This window comes from Oxyura jamaicensis, chromosome 9 (assembly GCF_011077185.1).
Source record: "Oxyura jamaicensis isolate SHBP4307 breed ruddy duck chromosome 9, BPBGC_Ojam_1.0, whole genome shotgun sequence".
In the NCBI taxonomy this organism is placed as follows: Eukaryota; Metazoa; Chordata; class Aves; order Anseriformes; family Anatidae; genus Oxyura; species Oxyura jamaicensis.
In genome coordinates, this window is record NC_048901.1 from 23,519,393 (window position 1) to 23,535,843 (window position 16,451).

Sequence of the window (16,451 nt, forward strand, 5' to 3'; positions counted from 1 at the left end):
CGACCGAGCCGGGCCGGGCCGGGCCGAGCCGCACCGGGACCGGGCCGGGGCCGGGACGAGGCCGGCTGCGGGAGGAGGCAGCGGCGGGGAGCGGGGCTCGGGCTGGCCGCCCGCCGGCTGCGCCCCGGCCGAGCATGCGGTGAGCCCCCAGCCCCTAGCCCCCAGCCAGCCGCAGCCCGCAGCCCCCAGCCCGCAGCCCCCGCTCCCAACCCGCCGCCCCCAGCCCCAGCCCGGCCGCCCGGGCGCTCGTCGCATGGTGCGGGGATACCCGGTGCCGATAATAAATGATAGAGGATACAATGACTTTGCTGTCTCTGCTGGGTCGGATCATGCGTTACTTCTTGCTCAGACCGGAGACCCTGTTCTTGCTGTGCATCAGCCTGGCCCTGTGGAGTTATTTCTTCCACACGGATGAGGTGAAAACCATCGTGAAGTCCAGCAGGGATGCGGTGAAGATGGTGAAGGGCAAGGTGGCCGAGATCATGCAGAATGACAGGCTCGGGGGGCTGGATGTGCTGGATGCCGAGTTCTCCAAGACCTGGGAGTTCAAGAGCCACAACGTGGCTGTCTACTCCATCCAAGGCCGGAGGGATCACATGGAGGACAGGTTCGAAGTAATCACCGACCTGGTGAACAAGACTCACCCCTCCATCTTCGGGATATTTGATGGGCACGGAGGAGAGGCAAGTGCTCAGCTGGAAAAAAATGGTTGTGGGGGGAGGAGGGTTATAGGGCAAGGGACACGGGCATGTCCTTGCCTGTGAGGTTTCCGGGTTTATCTCAAGACGTTGTTTGGGGGGGTTGTTCCTTTAGTCTTTAATGGTAGCGTGGGGGGGAAGATTCTCTGAATACAGAGAGAGAGATACTCCATTTGCTTTCTCTTTCATTACCACTTCCACGATCAGCGTGGTGTAAATGTGTTTGCACCCCCTCTGCCCTTTGCAGTAGTAAAGGTTTAATTGAAGTAAAAGCCGTTGAAGGTGGCTCTTACGTGCATGGAATAACGATGATGAGCACGAACTCCCCGGAGGCATCTTTTGTTACAGCGAAGTGTGGTGTGATCTGATTTTGGCAAAGAGCTAGTCTCCCCCTCCTGTCAGGAGCTGTGCTCATCCGCCACGCTAGAAAGGAGCGTCCTCTCAAAGCACGGCATGTGTGCAGCCTTAGAGCTGGGCTGCGTGCCTGTCTTCTCCGCAATTCACCCTCCCGTGAAGACCAGCAAGTCACTGAGAATGAGCATTGTGTTATGAATTGCATGTGGTTTTAACCTAATTATACCTGTGCTGGAGTGCTGCTCCCCTTCCGAGTGGAAAGCCAGGAACGCTGTCATTGGGAAACTTCTGGTGTGCAACCCCCAACTTCTCAGGCAGTGGTTTCCTTGAGGCTGTGCTGTGCAATGAGGGTTAGAGCGTGAGGAGCCCCTCACTTATTTCAGATGACAAATGTTGAAACTCTAGTTTCCTCTCCATTTAGGAGCGTGCCGCTTAGCTTGTTGTGTAGCACAAAGCACGTCCTTCATAACCGTGGCAAAGAAATGCCGAGGCGGCGGCTCCCTGTCTGACATGAGCTCCGGCATCCCTTACGCAAGGTAGGAAATTGCCTTCAGGGCTTTGCTAGGATGACGGGAGACGGAGAGGAAGGGGGAAGTTTTACACGTAAGTGCTCCTGCCGAGGAGAGGGGTGAGGCTGCATGTGCTGTACAGCACGAGAGGCTGGGTGTTCCTCCAGCTGCTTGCACAGATCAAGCAGATAAAGTCCTTCCAAAACAGCCCTGGCAGTGAGCAGACGCTAATGGAGCACAAGGATGGCAGCTGCTGTCCCTCTTATCCCCTGAGCGCTGCCTGAAGGATCCAGGCCTTAGGCACGTAATAAAAAAGCTCTTCTGTTGCCTGCACAGTTGTGAAGGGAGTCATCGGTGACACTGCTGTCCTGCAGTGCCTAGCATTTTGTCCCCTTTAAAATAAAGCAAACATGCTGGACACTGAAAATAGCCAACTTCCTAAAAATTCTGGTTGTGTTTGAGCCCTGGTTTCCTTTTTGGTTGGGACACAGCTGTGCCAGCTCTTAGTGGCACACTCATGCCAGATCACTGTTCCTTGGCCTTTGAGGAATAACGGTAGAAACGTGGATATATATATATCTCAAACTGCTGCGTGTCTTCGCATCAAGGAATGCAACCTCGGGTGCCCGTGTTTGGTACATCTGGCGTTTGTGTTTTCGGAGGCTTTGGTCGGGAAGGTGCTCGTGTCGTGTCTTGTGCCGCCTTCCCGGTTGTTTAAACTGTCGGCTTTCCTTGTCTGAACTGATCAGCCAAAACAAGTTTGCAAGAGTATCCGCGTCACGCTTTTAAACAACGTTCTGAGCTGGTCACAGACAGTACAGCGTAAACACGCAGACTTTGGCGTTGTGGAGGAGCGACCCTTAGTTTGTTCTGTATCATACGTGTACCTGCCCCGCACTTGCATACTCAGTATATGAAATGACCCCGAATTAACACAGAATAGCTAAATGACAAGAATGTGCTCCCTGTATACGTATGTTTATGTATCTGTACACACACAGAAACCTTTTGTTATGGACCTTGGAACCACAGCCATAAAAGCTGGTACAGTGTTAAGATGAGACCCGTGGAAAGCTCAGTTCTCTTCTGTATTCCCAGTCCTCAGAGAACTTGTTCTAATTGATTCAGTGGCAAAGTGTGAGGCTTTTAGAAGAGGCCTGTCATGTGAAGGGCTTCGCAGATCTTTCTCCAAATCTTGCTCAAGTTAATGTTTTTCAAATGTAAGTTGTCGTATCTCTCGTTTCTGTTTCTCAGAAAATCTCCGGATGTTCTTAGTGGCCTCTGCAGCCACTGAGAGATAGGTGGCTGGTCACTGGGGACGTAACTCGCTTCTACTTTTAGATTTCATGCAAAACTGATCAGGAAAGCATGAACCGTGTGCTTTCCATAGGGCAGAAACAAATTATGGAAAATAGGGTTTTATCTAAGCAGATTTTACAGTTTTCAGTAGAAACAAGGGGGGAGAAAAGAAAGACCAGAACTGAAGAGCCGTATTTAATCCGCAGCACATAATACCGAACTTCAAGCCTCCATTTGGACTGGTTTTCTGGATGTCTTATTTTATTTTTATCTTTGTAAAAGAGATAAATGACTGTGTGGAAGGCTTTACTTTCATGTGCAGCAAAGTCTTTGTAAAGATTAAATTTTCACTACGCGCTCCCGTTAAATGTCTCTGTGTGTAGATAAAGAACAAAGGCCGGCTAATCTGCGGAGCTGCATGTGAAACAAATTGTTCTGTATGTGGAAAAATGTTTTCCAAATGGACAATGCCGCGCATGAGATGCTAAATGAACACTTTCCGTCGATGTGCAAGGGAATGTGTCCTCGTTAATTAGTTCCTGCCGTATCGGGGCGAAGTGGAAGGGGAGAGAAGCGTGATTCAAATAATACGAATTAGTGCGTTGTGCTAATTTGTGAGGATTTCTGGGTTTTGCTTAAGTACTGCCAACTTTTTGCATAAATTCTACCCTTCTCTTACATCATTTGCTCTCCCACCTTACAGTTTAATAGGTTGGCAGCCATTTACTTCCGTTTGTGGCTGCCTTGATAAAGCGATAGACAAAAGGAATTACAAATGCTCCGCGTTCAGCTAGCAATCTGACGAGCTGCTGCAATTACTTGCAACAGGGAATCGTATTTTAGAGGTGAGGCTTGACGCATGGTGTGCAGTGCAGGCTTCCTTCCTTACAGAGTCAGCTTGTCTTTTCCTTGAAGGTTGAGCAGTGCAGGTGGAGGGCAAAGAAGCAGGCTTGGGAGGAACGAGGAAAAGTTTCTGCCTGTTGCCTCCCTGGATGATTCTGGTCAAAGGAATCTCTAAGGTGATGTGGCTTGGAATCAAATCAGAACCGAATAAAGCATTGGGCTGTTATCAGCCTCTTTGTAAAGCTTAAGATGTCTTGCACACTTTTTTTCTTTCTCTATCTAGAAGTCTTGGGGCTGTCTGGAGCTGGAGAAGTGGCGAACTAGATAAATGATAAAAGAAAACCCAATGAGCTTGAAAGCTGAGCAGCCAAAGGGAAGGGATGCTTAATCAGAAGGATTTAACCACGTTAACTAGCATTTACCGCAGGGTCCTCTTCGGAGATATTCAAGGCTCAAGCACTGGGTTGAACTGAGATTTCAGTGCTGGACGAAGCGGCTCAGCTGCCATCTGCAGTCTTATGGCTGTGGCTACATGGCAGATCGTTTTATCAGCCCCACGAGGTGAAGACTTCTAAAGTAACGCTACTGACGGTGCCTTCTGTGCTGCCTGCGCTTGTTGCAGTTGTAAACTGACGTCGATCATCACGGAGAGAAATTAAAGCTGAGTGACTGGCTCATAAAAAGTGCCTTGCTCTGTCTAGTAGCCTCCTTAGGCAGGGATGTGGCAAGGCTTGCTCCTTGTGAACCTGTGCATGTGGATTAGGGCATTGTGCCTGGTACAGCTGGTTTCAGAGCTGTGGATATCGTGTCGCGGTATGGGAAATGCACCTTTTGACTCACACTGTAGGGAACGATTGGGAAGCCTAAAAGCGAAAGGAGAGGATTTGCTGTATAAATGGCTCAAGTTTCCAACTCTACAGAACCTTGCAAAGCCTTTTGTGCCGCGGGGCCTTGAAATCAGAAGCACGAACTGTTGGCAGAAGGCTGTGGTTACTGATTAACTTACCAAAAGAGGAAAAAAAAGGTCAGAAGATAATGGTGAGAGCCCTTCCTAATGTTGTCTGAGACTATGGAAACGAGAACGCTGAGGTAGAGCCCGGGGCAGATGGCACCGCTCCAGCCGTGTTGCAGCGAGCCCGCCGCGCGCTGCGTGCTTGCCAGGTGGGTGAGGTTATGGGAGAGCTCAGCAGCCCCAAGTCACCCTTGCAGAGTGTGGCAGCGGCTCCTCTTGGCTCTGCACGCCTGCGAGTCGCTGCTTGTGTTCCTGCCAGTGCACGGGGATTTTTCACCCCTCCACAGACTGAAGACCCGAGCTCTCATGTGCATAGGCCGTGCTACGACAAACGGCATCTCTTCAGGCATTGAGGGGGGAAATTTATTCTGCTTAAGTGGAGATGCTAGTTGCCAGCTGGAAGGAAACGCTCGCCCGAGTATGAATTAATAACAAGTGAATGACTTCATCTTTGGCTTTGTTTTTGGGTTGTTTGTTTGCTTTGCTTTGGCTTGTTTCTGATCCTAACAGCAAAAGGTATTTATGCTGGGAAGAGAAAGCTGAAAATTCTGTTACTTTTTCTTTCTTTCCTTTTCTTTTTTAATCAGGATCTGTTAGCTAGCTCAAAACCTGTTCCTCTGATACAGAACTACTCAAGCAAACTTAGCGATGCAAATGTGTCTGTGGTACTTCTGAGCAGAGGCCGCTATGGATTGATGGCTTGATATTTAAAAAAGAAACGTAAGAATAAATGAAACAACAGCTTTGAGGTTCTGCGGATGTTGTAACCTCATTGTAAAGGTGAAGTCTTTGAAGCTTTGCAGTTTTAAAAAGGAAACAGCTGGGGTTACTGCTGGTTTTCCTTTTATAGTAATTTCAGTTTAAGAAGAATCCTCTGCAAAATGCCCAAGCGTTTGAATGAATCTTTACGTAGGTGAAGCCATGTTGATACACACATTTCAGATCAGCATGTAAATCCCACACAAGTGGCCTACAATGTAAACCAAAACGATACATGGGAACATTTCTCTCATTTCCCTCACTTTACCCAAATTCTGATTCTTGGATGTGGCCTTACAGGGTTAGGATTTTCACCCAACAAGACCACGGTTGTGTAATTTTTAGATCTGCTCTGTGTTCTCATTTACTTTGCAAAAATGTGACTTAAAATTGATTAAAATGGTGTAAAAATGTGTAATTGGAAACAGGGAGTCTTCCCGCTGTCATTCACGGCTGTATTACCGGGCGTGGAATTGAATCTTTTTCAATTTTGATAAAAACCAAAAAGTTGATGAATTTTAAATGTGGTCTGCCAGCTTAGCTTGAACCGCTGCTTCCACGCCTGGGCACGGAGGCCGCCAGCTGATTGCTGTTGATTTAATTACATCAGTTTTGATCCACAGATGCTTTTAGATTATGAGTGGTCGCTGAAGTTTCTCAGTGAGCTGCAGGAACGGCGACCGGTCCGTGGGAAGTGTTCGTGTGCATGCTCCTGCTCCGGGCCGAGTGCTCAGCAGCTCGTCCGTCGCCACAGCTGCGGGACGGGAATGTTCGAACGCCGATGTGAGCGGGCCTGATACTTTTTAACTTGAGACCCCGTGGTAACACTGTCCCGCCTAAACAAATGGCTCTGGAGCAGTGGGAGTTTGGTGGAAGCAGTTCTGCAGGTCAGGGATTTGGACGCTTTTGTGTGTGACTGCGAGAGGAAGAAAACTGACACTGGTCGTGGGGTTAGTTCCGACGGATCGCTTGGTCTGCACTTGCCTGTTTTCAGCAGCGCTTTCAGACCTGAAGAGTGTTTCTCCTTCCTCCCCGATGTTAGGGAGATCCAAATATTTATGGTGTGAATTGAATCTTAAAGCTGGAGTTGAGCTCTGTAAACAATCCGGGTGTGTGGCTGCTGTGCTTTGCTGCCGCCCAGTTCTGCCCAGTCCTGCAGCTCCCTGCAGCTGCCCTTGCCCTGTAGTAAAGCCCCGTGCTGGTGGCTGTGTTTCCACGCACTGCTTCGGGCACCTCTAATTTTCCCCGTGCTCTCGAGACCCTTCAGAGCCATTCCTCTTCATCTGCCCTGCTCCGCGTCTGCCTTTGGAGCAGGGAAGCTGCAGGCAGTAGCTTGTCACCCTCGTGTCTTGAGGTGCCTTGCCCTGGCACCAGGAGCCCCTGAATCAGCTCTTGGGAGTGGTGCTGGACGAGACCAGTCGTGTTTTGTGACCCAAAAGGCATTAAAAAGGTGTCTGGCACTAACAGTTCTGGTCCTTGAACCTCAGCGTTCAGGGCTTGCTCTTCGTTTTAAGCACATCGCAGACACCGATGGATCCAGAAAAAGGAACAAAATGCTTACGTTGTGTAAGCTCTGGTTTGAATCCACGGCCTTCAAATGAGAGCTCCCAGAACTAGTTTAAGGGCAGCAGCTGCTATAAATACGCACTGAAAGTCATACGCCTCTGGCTCCACTTCTCTCCCAAATTCATTAAAACCTTCAGGTTGCAGTGAAGTCCCCAACCCAAATTCTGCCTTTCGGACCCTACTGCCGCCCCCCTGCTCTGTGCCTCCACGAGGGAAGCATCCTGGCTCCCGTTCCCTGCCCTCCAGATAACCTTGTGGCTGTACCCTTGTACCAGGCGTCCCTAGCATCGCGTGAAGCTTACACCTGCACCCGTTTAGGGGATGCTGTACCTCCAGCTGTGCTCCTGTGCCCGTGGCAGCAACGTGGGGCTGTGCCGGGGCAGACCCCGTGCGTGCCCTGCTGCAGGACTGGGCGGACGCGGCAGCAGCTGTGCAGGGGCCCTCAGCAGTCGCTGCCTCTGCCAGGGTGCTCGCCCGCCCCCGGGGCAGCGTGCCAAGGTAAGGCAAGCTGCTGCTGCTCATGCCATGTGGCACATCCGTGCTGCTTAACGTGATCTGTGTGTTCCTAGAAGCTCCTCGATGTGCAAACCTCCGTAACGAGCTCGGGAACGCGTTCCCTGTGTGCCTTTGCAGCCAGGCAGCAGGTGCCAGCGAGGCTCCTCTTGCTCAAAGCCGGCTTCGGTGGCTGCCGTCCCTTCGGCTGCTGACCCCTGCTCGTGTTCTCAGCGTGATGGATGTTCCCTCGCCAGCCCCGCCGCCTCGCTAGCAGCCCTGCAGGACAGACCGGTTTCCCTGGCTGGTGGCCAGCTCCCTGCCCAGGGGATCTTCGCTGTAAAAGATCATCATGAAGATTTAATGGCCCTCTGTTTTTATTAGCCCTGTGGAGTTTCAGTTCACCCTGAACGTAACGTGACAACAAAGAAGACGTAAGACAAGTCCAGAAGGAAGTTTCCGTGCTGACAAAGATGCACCTACAGACAGCTCATGATCTCGGGCTGGTAGGAGCTCTAGGCAGAGTCAGCAGCTGCTGCAAGCCGCAGAGCGTTTGGGTTGGGCAGTGGTGTGCTTTCGCTCCAGCCATTTAGCTGTGTTAAACAGCAGCTTAAAACTTACCGTGGAGATTTTATTTGAAAGCAGTTTAGCTTAAAAAGCACGTCATTTTTTGTTACAGTTTGGAGGAAAAAAAGGTTTGAAGGTGCCAGAATAGTAATAAATACTTGAGCCAGGATGAGTAGGTGACACCAGTGAGAGTGTAACGGGTAGCTGAAGTCACTGCCCTGCTGTGCCAGCGTCGCCTGATACTTAGATGGCAGAACTGTTCCTAATCTGGTGCAGGTGAACTGTCCCGATCACATCCAAGAAGTAAAAAGAACAGAACATGCTTCTTGAGACCAGGCTTTCAAGTTTAGAGTCATGTGCAGGCTATGAACTAATCTGAACAGAAAATCAGACTGTTTTCTGCTCTCGTAGAAGTGCCATTCCAGGAAGGTAGCTGGCGTGTGGCTGCAGCTGGTGCTGAGCTGGGTGCAGGTAGGGCTCTCGGCAGATGAGCGCTGAAGCAGAGGAGGGGGGAGGAGGGAGCACCACTGTGCCCACTGGGGGCCGTAGCGTGGCAGCACCAAGTTCCAAGCCCGCTGCCGCTGATACAAATTGATTATGATGCTGAAACATTGCTGGCTCTCATCATCTCCGACCTTGTCTGATTCACAGCTGTGTGAGCAGCTGACATCTCCAGCCAGACAATCAAAGTACGTGTCTTAACTGCTAAACCCCAGCGCAATTATCCGCAGCACGTCATGTCGGCAAACCTCAAAGCTCCCCTGGAGAAATGAACATTTATTTGCATTTACTTTCGGTGTTAAAATGTTATCCCTTGCAAATGTTCTCATTGTCATAAATGTTAAAAAAGCTTTCTTTTTCTCTTCCAAAATCCCCTTCAGGGGTAAACACTTGATTTTATTAAGTTCTGCTCTAATAGCTGAAACTGTCGTAAAGTAGCGCTTTCAATCAATACGCTTTTTAATGTAATAAATCTCTTTACTTTTTCATTCTCTACCAGACAGAAAATTGCTGGAGGGCACGAAACATTTCTTCCGCTAAGTGAAAGTGCCCGGTCCGTAACGCAGTTCTCCGGTGTGCCACGGCTCACTCGCACTTCTTTAAACTTGCATTTTAAATGGGAACGTGATTTATTCGCACGTAGTCTGCGTGTGGACGGCAGCATTGCCTAAACTTCCCCTGAACCGTGCATTTGGAAAAGGGAGAGCAGTGTGCGTGTGTTTGCCCTAGCTGCAGGTTGCTGGGAGGTGGGTACGTTTCATAACACCCCTAGCAAGGCTGTCAGGCAGCCAGAGGAAAATCACTCTCAGTGTACCACTATTTATATGCTGCCCGAGTTCCAAAACCTGGGAGATGCGTGTGTGAGAGTTATTGCGGGGGGTTAGGATGAATGCTGGTTTCTCTCTTTCTGTTCATGTTTGAGAGGAACAGAGAACATGAGTGTGCGTTTTGGCTGCGTTTCTTTATGGCTCTTGAAAGAGCACTAACAGTTTTATAACTCTGGCTGCTCTGAAAACTAAACTTTGCCCTCTTTGTTTCTACTGACGGTCACTGGTTTGCTGGCACGTATTGAGAGCCCTTATTGCTCGGGACTTAGGGAACAAAATGTGGGACCAGCTGCCGGTCTCGGAGTGCCAACTGGCACGGAAACGTCGGAGAAGAGCTCCAAGCTGCCCCTCCTTTTGCTTATGTGTCACGCATAAATAGAACGTGAGGTGCTGCATTAATTCGCCGAGAGATGGATGTGACAAACTTTTCCATTTTGCAGAAGATAAACGTTGTGTGCTTTCATACAAAATGCATCACTCAAGTTTGACTCTTCCTTTTTAAAGGGGGCTTGTCTTACAACTACTATTCCAGCAGTGGCTTTGAAAGGCAAAGCAGAGCGATTGAATTCTCAGTGGATGAATGTTACATAAAAGATTTGTAATCTTTGGCAATTAGAAAATTGTTGCTGAGGTTAATGACGATATTATTTTTAACATTGAGGGCAGGAGCAATCTCCTGCCTCCAGGATGGAATTATTTCAATCAGTGCATTAAATGAGCACTTTCTGTGATGGTTTAAATTGACAAGCATTTAAATCATCAACGCGAATTCTTTTTTTGCCTTGGTATTTATTTTAGCAATTACATCTCCTGATACACTTCCGCGCGTTATCTGTATCTTGCATTGTTTGGGAAAAGGGGAATGGTACGTGCTATCAATTTCTTCGAGATTTTTTTCCCCCTGTTTTTGTGTGGGTATCATAACTGTAAATAGAAGCAGGAGAAAAATAAGACACCAAGTAATGTGTCTACATTTGTTAGGAGCTACAGAATGATTGCTAATGGAACTAATTGTGTTAAATGGTTTAATGCTGTGGAGTGTGAATTGATTTGAGACATACTTTGGGGACTTTAAAGGTTGATTTTGTGTTGGAGGTGTTCTTACCAAGCATCTCTTCCTGAAACCTGGACTTGGTGGCCAGACTGTTGGTTATGAGCTCAGGCACTGTCTCCTCAGGCTCCATTTCTAACTCAAATTACAACAGGACAGAAAAGAATTGGAGGTACTTCTCTGCAGTCAAGCTAACCTACCGCCTTCGGGGAGAATGATCGTAAGACAGCCCATCATTTCAAAAACCCCAGACATTTTCCTGGTTTGGAGAGCCTGCCATCCCCGGAGGTATTCTTTGATGGAGTATTGGTGTAAATCTGCTCGAAGGCTCTGTCCTGGGGGCTCTGGCAGAAGGCGGCACCTTGGCACTACGACCTCAGGAACCGTACTTCTCTCCAAGCTCCAGAGGCAAACCTGTACAGTTCATAACCTGTTAATTCAATTAGCTGTCTTATTCAGGCGACGGTTTCTATTCTTAAGCATGTTCTCAAACCAAAAAGAGCAGCGCTCGTCTGCGTGCTCGCGGCGCCCAGCCGGGCAGGATGGCAGCTGCGTCCTGGCCCAAGTCCGCATCGCACTTCACTGGGAAGACGTTCCGATTAACTCAGCGTGGCTCTGGGGATGTGTTGGTTTTGCTCTCCACACTTCAAGTTCCCTGAGCTGGAGTTTGTATATTCTAAAGTAGTCATGTAAATTTTCAAGACTGGCAATTGACATAGCTGCTCCTAATAAACTAAACAAGGTTGTAGTGCCAAGGCAGAAGAGCCAAAGGAGAGCGGATCCAGCTGCATATTGGAATTAGTTGTTTCAAACCTAAGTTTTAAAAGCTTTTTTGGCATGTGGGTTGTGCATCTCTTCTTAAGGGAAAACCTGCCTGTAAGGAAGATGAGAGTCATGCTGATGAATAATGGGAAAGGACACAACCTCAAACCTGTTACGGTGCAGAGAGATTTTTACTGGAATGTTTTGTTACTGAGCTTCCCAGCACTCCCAATTGATTGGGAGAGCAGAATACAATTTGAGTGACAAACACTGTTTAATATTGAGATTATTTTTATATACAAGCTGCAAACTTAGTGGTTTGTCTGTCCCGGGGGCTTTAAGTTTACCTGGCTGCGCTTCTGATCTGAAGTATTTCAAAAGTATATCGGGAGAAAACATGAGACCACTGTGAACAGGTGTTTTCAGATCACTTTACAGGCTTCAATTTCTGTTTATGTCCCTTGGCTGGTCTGCTACAAGTCAGCAATACAACTGAAAATAGAACCCGGGAGTCCCCCTGCTTTTCTCCCCCAGGTGCAACCGAGCCTTTTTGCTCTCTGTCAGGCACCAACATCATTAACTGCGTAGCTTCCAGGCTGTGTTGTTTTTTTTAATGTAGTATCACGTGCCTGCTGCCTTTTGCAATCCTCAGGTGCTTTTCTCTTAATGGTTATCAAGAAAATAATGGTGCCTAAGACCTGGGAGCATCAGCGCTTTCTCCACGTCAGCACCATGGGTCGTGAGGGTCGCCTTTCGTACCAGAGCACGGTGCTGCTGTGTCCCTGCCCTGTGAGCAGCTCTGATGTAAACCTGGGGCTGCCTGAGCGGGCTGGGGCTTCTCACCCAGCACTGCTCAGTGCCTTAGCGCTGAGCTCTCGTAGCCACGGGTTGATTTACAAAGCAAAACGAGCAGTACGGAACAGGGTGGATAAGTAGGAGATCCTCTCCTGGGCCTGGACGCTAACACTAATGAGGTCGGATTGAATTTCCTGAATTGTTCTGTCTAGACAAACAAGAGGAAAATACTTCAAGTAAAAAAGAAATGTTTGTGCGATGCCAGAACATTTAATTCTGTCGTATTTTAAATGAGTTCTTTCAGCATTTTGTTTTGAAACAGATTTTTTGGCTTAAGAGCTAATTGAAATAACAAGGCACGGATGTGCGAAGCTGACGGGCTCTATTAGACGGGACGAGGGTGAGGAGCGCAGCTGTTCTCTGTAAGTGAGCTCCCGGCCCGCTGCCTGACCCCATAGCTCACGGTGGCTCCCGGGAACTCATCCCGTGTGGGCGCTGTGAGGCTGGCACTTCATCGGCCACTTCTGGAGCTCGAGGGGGTGTGCCTGGCAGTGTCAGGAGCTGGGATGTAGCTGGTTTTAATCCCTGCTGCCCAACTGGGGTGGCTCGCAGAGCTCCCAGGCCTTCCCTGTGGTGCTGCCTAGGGGGAGAAGCTGAACTGCACCATGGTGCTCACCTGCTTCTCTGGAAGGGGGACACGGTGTTCTCTTTCCTTGCCAACACGAGTCTTTCAGTGTGGGGAGCTAACGGCAGGGCTTGAAAACTTGGCATAATGTGCTCTCTCTTGAGCAACATGAAAGAGAGTCACTGCGAGCAACTGCACTACTTGCAATTTAACGACTGCAGGTGTTGCAGCTTGGGCTCCCGAGGCAGTACTCCTTCTTCCCTCCTGTTTTCTGGTGCTGAAAGGAGAGTTAAAGAAATGCCCTGCAGGACTAACACCTTCTGGAAGCTGCTGCGTTGGATCCAGGAGACCAGCTTCAAAGAGCCTGGGGTTGTGACCATAGCAGCAACGTGGAGGCTGGAAGGAGTACGGTTAGTGTGATCTGTTTGGGTTTGGTTTGGGCTTTTAGTTATGTTGATAAAACACTCAAGACTGACCTGATGTTTACTGAATTGAAGTTCTTTATCGCAAGAAGATCGCTCTAAGCAGTGAGGAGGGTTTCAAGGAAGAAGGATGGGTTGAGAACAGTAAAAGGGAATTAAATTACAGCTGGGGCTGAGGGTCTCCGTGCCTCCATATAGCCACGTGAGGAGGGAAATCAAATGAAGCAAATTACAAAAGCATGCGCATATCCCAGGTGGTCGGGGTTCTTACTGCTGCCTGAGGCCCCTAGCTCGAACAGCTCCGTGCCCGTGGAAATGACCTGCAGGTGTTGGATGTGTGCAGTGAGATCAGTGAGGTGCAGGGGGGAGGGAGGCTGAGTGAGGGCCTGAAAGGAGCAAATCCATAAATATTTTGTAGAGAGAAGTTGTTAGTGGTAGCAGTGAGCTAATGCCCAGGCTGCGGGCTGCCAGGAAGTACAGATGCTCCAGTACACAGCTTCAGATTGTCCCCCTGCTGCCGTGTCTGCTTCCATCATTACCATTACACCAGAATGCCCAAGAACTTAAACGCTGGACTTCAAGAGCTTGCCATGAAGCTGTCTTTGAAGGCTGAAGATGAGGCACGACACCCCTGGGAAGCTGTTCTCCCTGATGTGTCTCTGCAGAAGCAGAGTCCTGCAGAGCGCAGCTCCTAGCGACGTGCTTGAGGAGTCCGAGCACCTCCTCGCATCCGGGTTTTGAACGCTCTGGCCTCTGATTCACACCGGCGTGCACAGGTGCCCAGACGCCTGCAGGGAGCTGTACAAGTCTGGTAGCACCAGCAGTGCTCCGTAAGTGCTTTGCATTTTTGTCCTCTAGCTGTGGTGTCATAGCTTGACAAACTGGAGAAGCGCACAGACTGCCTTAGGAGCTGTTGGAGCTCCCTGCGCTTCAGGAGGGTGCTCAGAGCCCTGGGATCCACCGTAGGCAGCTCGCCTGCCTGATGTCCGACAGCCCTTTGCCGGTCCCTGTTCTGGGACATTCCTATTGCACATGCAATAATTTCCGTTATTTGAGACAACTTGAACCAGTTGCAATTAGTAAACGTGTTAATGATCTCTTATTTGCCTGAACTTGGAAAAAAGGGGAACTAATCAGCTGTCAGCTGAATTACAAAGGGCCCAAAGTAGTGATGGGCTTAACTGCGTGGTGCGTGGCTCACACAGCTGTCAGGTACGTGGGGAGTCACGGCTGATGGACCTGAAACGGGAGACATAGACGCAGCTTTTCTTATGGCCATCTTCCTCTTTCATTAGGAGAATTTACAGCATTGTGGGACTCTATTCATAGCTTAAAAATCTTACTATATCAAGGGACGGGAACTGAAGGTCTCATCAGTCCAAAGTGAGAGTTGAGGGAAGGTTGAAAAAGGCAGTGAAACAAGGCAAGTTACTTTTCCTTTCCGTCCCAGCGAAAAACAGCCCATTAGCTGCTTTCTTGATTCATTGCAGTGAGGCTGAGAACATCTGTTCCAGCTTGCAAACAAAGGTTGGAACAAAGGTCAGGAGAGGACCCTGGTGCCGAGCCAAGATATGGACGCCGGCTTTGCTGTGCGCTCGTTTGTGTGCGGAATCATCGTGGCCACCGACTGCTGCTCCTGCTCCCGCCCCTCCCGAGGCAAGGCGCCGCAAGGAGACGTTTCTGAGGTTTAGGCGTCAGTCCTGCTTGGTTCCCTTGCGCTGTTTCCAAAGCTCTCGATGTTGAGCTCTTCACTGTTTGGGACAGAAGCGAAGGAAGGACGCTGCCCTGCGAGCAAGATGCGTTGACTTTTAATATCGTCCTGTGCATCACTGGGTGTTTTCGGGTTGCACTGAGAGAGGTGACAGAGCAGTCAGATGTAAAAATGCAGTTGTGAAGGTTTCAGTATCGCTCATCTGATCACAGTGTGCTGCCGTAGCGTACCTAAGGGGCTGCACAGAGCCAGCTCCTGCTTTGCTGCCCGAGTTCTTCATCGGGGAAAAGAGCATCTTGCACAGAAGCCCGAGGCAGTAACAGATACACCACTCACCTTAAGTCGTCCTTAAGGAGAGGAGGAATTCTGCGGTGGAATACGCAGTCCTATCAGGTTCTGGTGGTTCGGAGACCACAGGCACTGCTGTGGCAGCGACGTGTGGTAGCTGCTTTGAACTAGCTTGAGCACCATGACTTGTGCAGCTGCTGCGGTGCTCTGAGCCCGCCAAAGCTGCGCCCAGTTAGCTAAAACAGTGCTAAAACAGGCACACGTAGAGACATGCAAAGAAGCTATTTAAAATGGGCACTTCAGCGCGGTGGTATAGGGTATCTGCGGTATAAATACATCATCTGTCTCCTCCAGACCTATTAATTCCTCGTCGTTTTACTCAGCCCCAAAGCTGAGATGTTTAACTGCTTAAATAAAATATTTGATGGCTATTACAGGACTTAATGCTTGATGTGTGCGCATGAAACCCTGCTCATTAGGCTGAAATGGAGATTTCTAGCTAATAAGAGATGATAAAAGTGCTGTTTTCTGTTCGAGGGAATTCTGTGCTAATTACTTATTCTGTTGGCATTAGGGTTGTTATTTTATATACAGCTATTAAGGTGCAGACTTTTATCCTGCCTTGAAACTGAGTTTCAGCCTGAATTTGACAATCTGGATTTAGGCGCTTTCGGAAGCCGGAGAAGCTCACGAAGCAGTAGCTAGCGCTATATCTGGATTCCATCAGTGCTAGGAATTCCTCCTGTTTTTCTGGACAAGAAATCTGCGTACGTACTCGTTTAATAACTCAGGCGTGGGCAGGAATGCACGGCGTGGTTGGCCGGAGTGTACACGTCAACGGCGTGAGGTCAGGCTCCAAAATGCTGCTGCTCTTTTTAAGCTGAAAGCAGATAATAACCATAAATGTTTTATACGCCCAAAGGGTATTTAGTGGAGGTGTTATTAATAGCTAGAAGAGGTCATCTTTGAAACAAAAGCTCTTATGTGTGTGTATGGTTAAGACTGGTGACATTCTGCTGTCATTTCTTGTGGGTGTGCAGCTTGGAGATTGGACTCTGCGAGCCGATGAGCTGTAAGCCTCAGCATCAGTGCAGTGGGATTTAACGAAGGAGGAGGTTGGAGAGTTTGTTGGGTAACTATTTGCTCCCACTTTAGAAAGGGTGCTTCTAACTGCCCTAAAGGAGAAGTTCACACATTTTTTAAATTGCCCATCCGGTAAAAATTGCAGATTTATGTCGGCGGAATAATTCATCGCTCCCTGGTTGTAATCCTGGTGTGACTGCTGCCTTTCCAGCTGCAGATTAAAGTTCTCAAGAGTTCTTCAGTTGCCTTTTGCCTTCGTCTAGATGAAATGGAAACTGAACTTTGAG

The 16,451-nt window shown here is 49.0% G+C and overlaps 1 protein-coding gene across 3 annotated transcripts in view; it reads left to right on the forward strand.

Moving 5' to 3' along the window:
• Nucleotides 1-6: 6 nt before the first annotated feature.
• PPM1L (protein phosphatase, Mg2+/Mn2+ dependent 1L) overlaps nt 7-16,451 on the forward strand; it is a 66,360-nt gene continuing 49,915 nt past the window's right edge. Inside the window, exon 1 of one of the 3 annotated variants that reach the window (XM_035334098.1) lies at nt 7-683. In XM_035334098.1, coding sequence (XP_035189989.1) covers nt 285-683 — 399 coding nt within the window. In that variant the 5' untranslated portion in view covers nt 7-284. Of the gene's footprint in view, nt 684-4,843; nt 4,865-12,883; nt 13,077-16,451 lie in introns of those variants that run through there. The other 2 variants (XM_035334099.1, XM_035334100.1) reach the window with 2 other exon arrangements.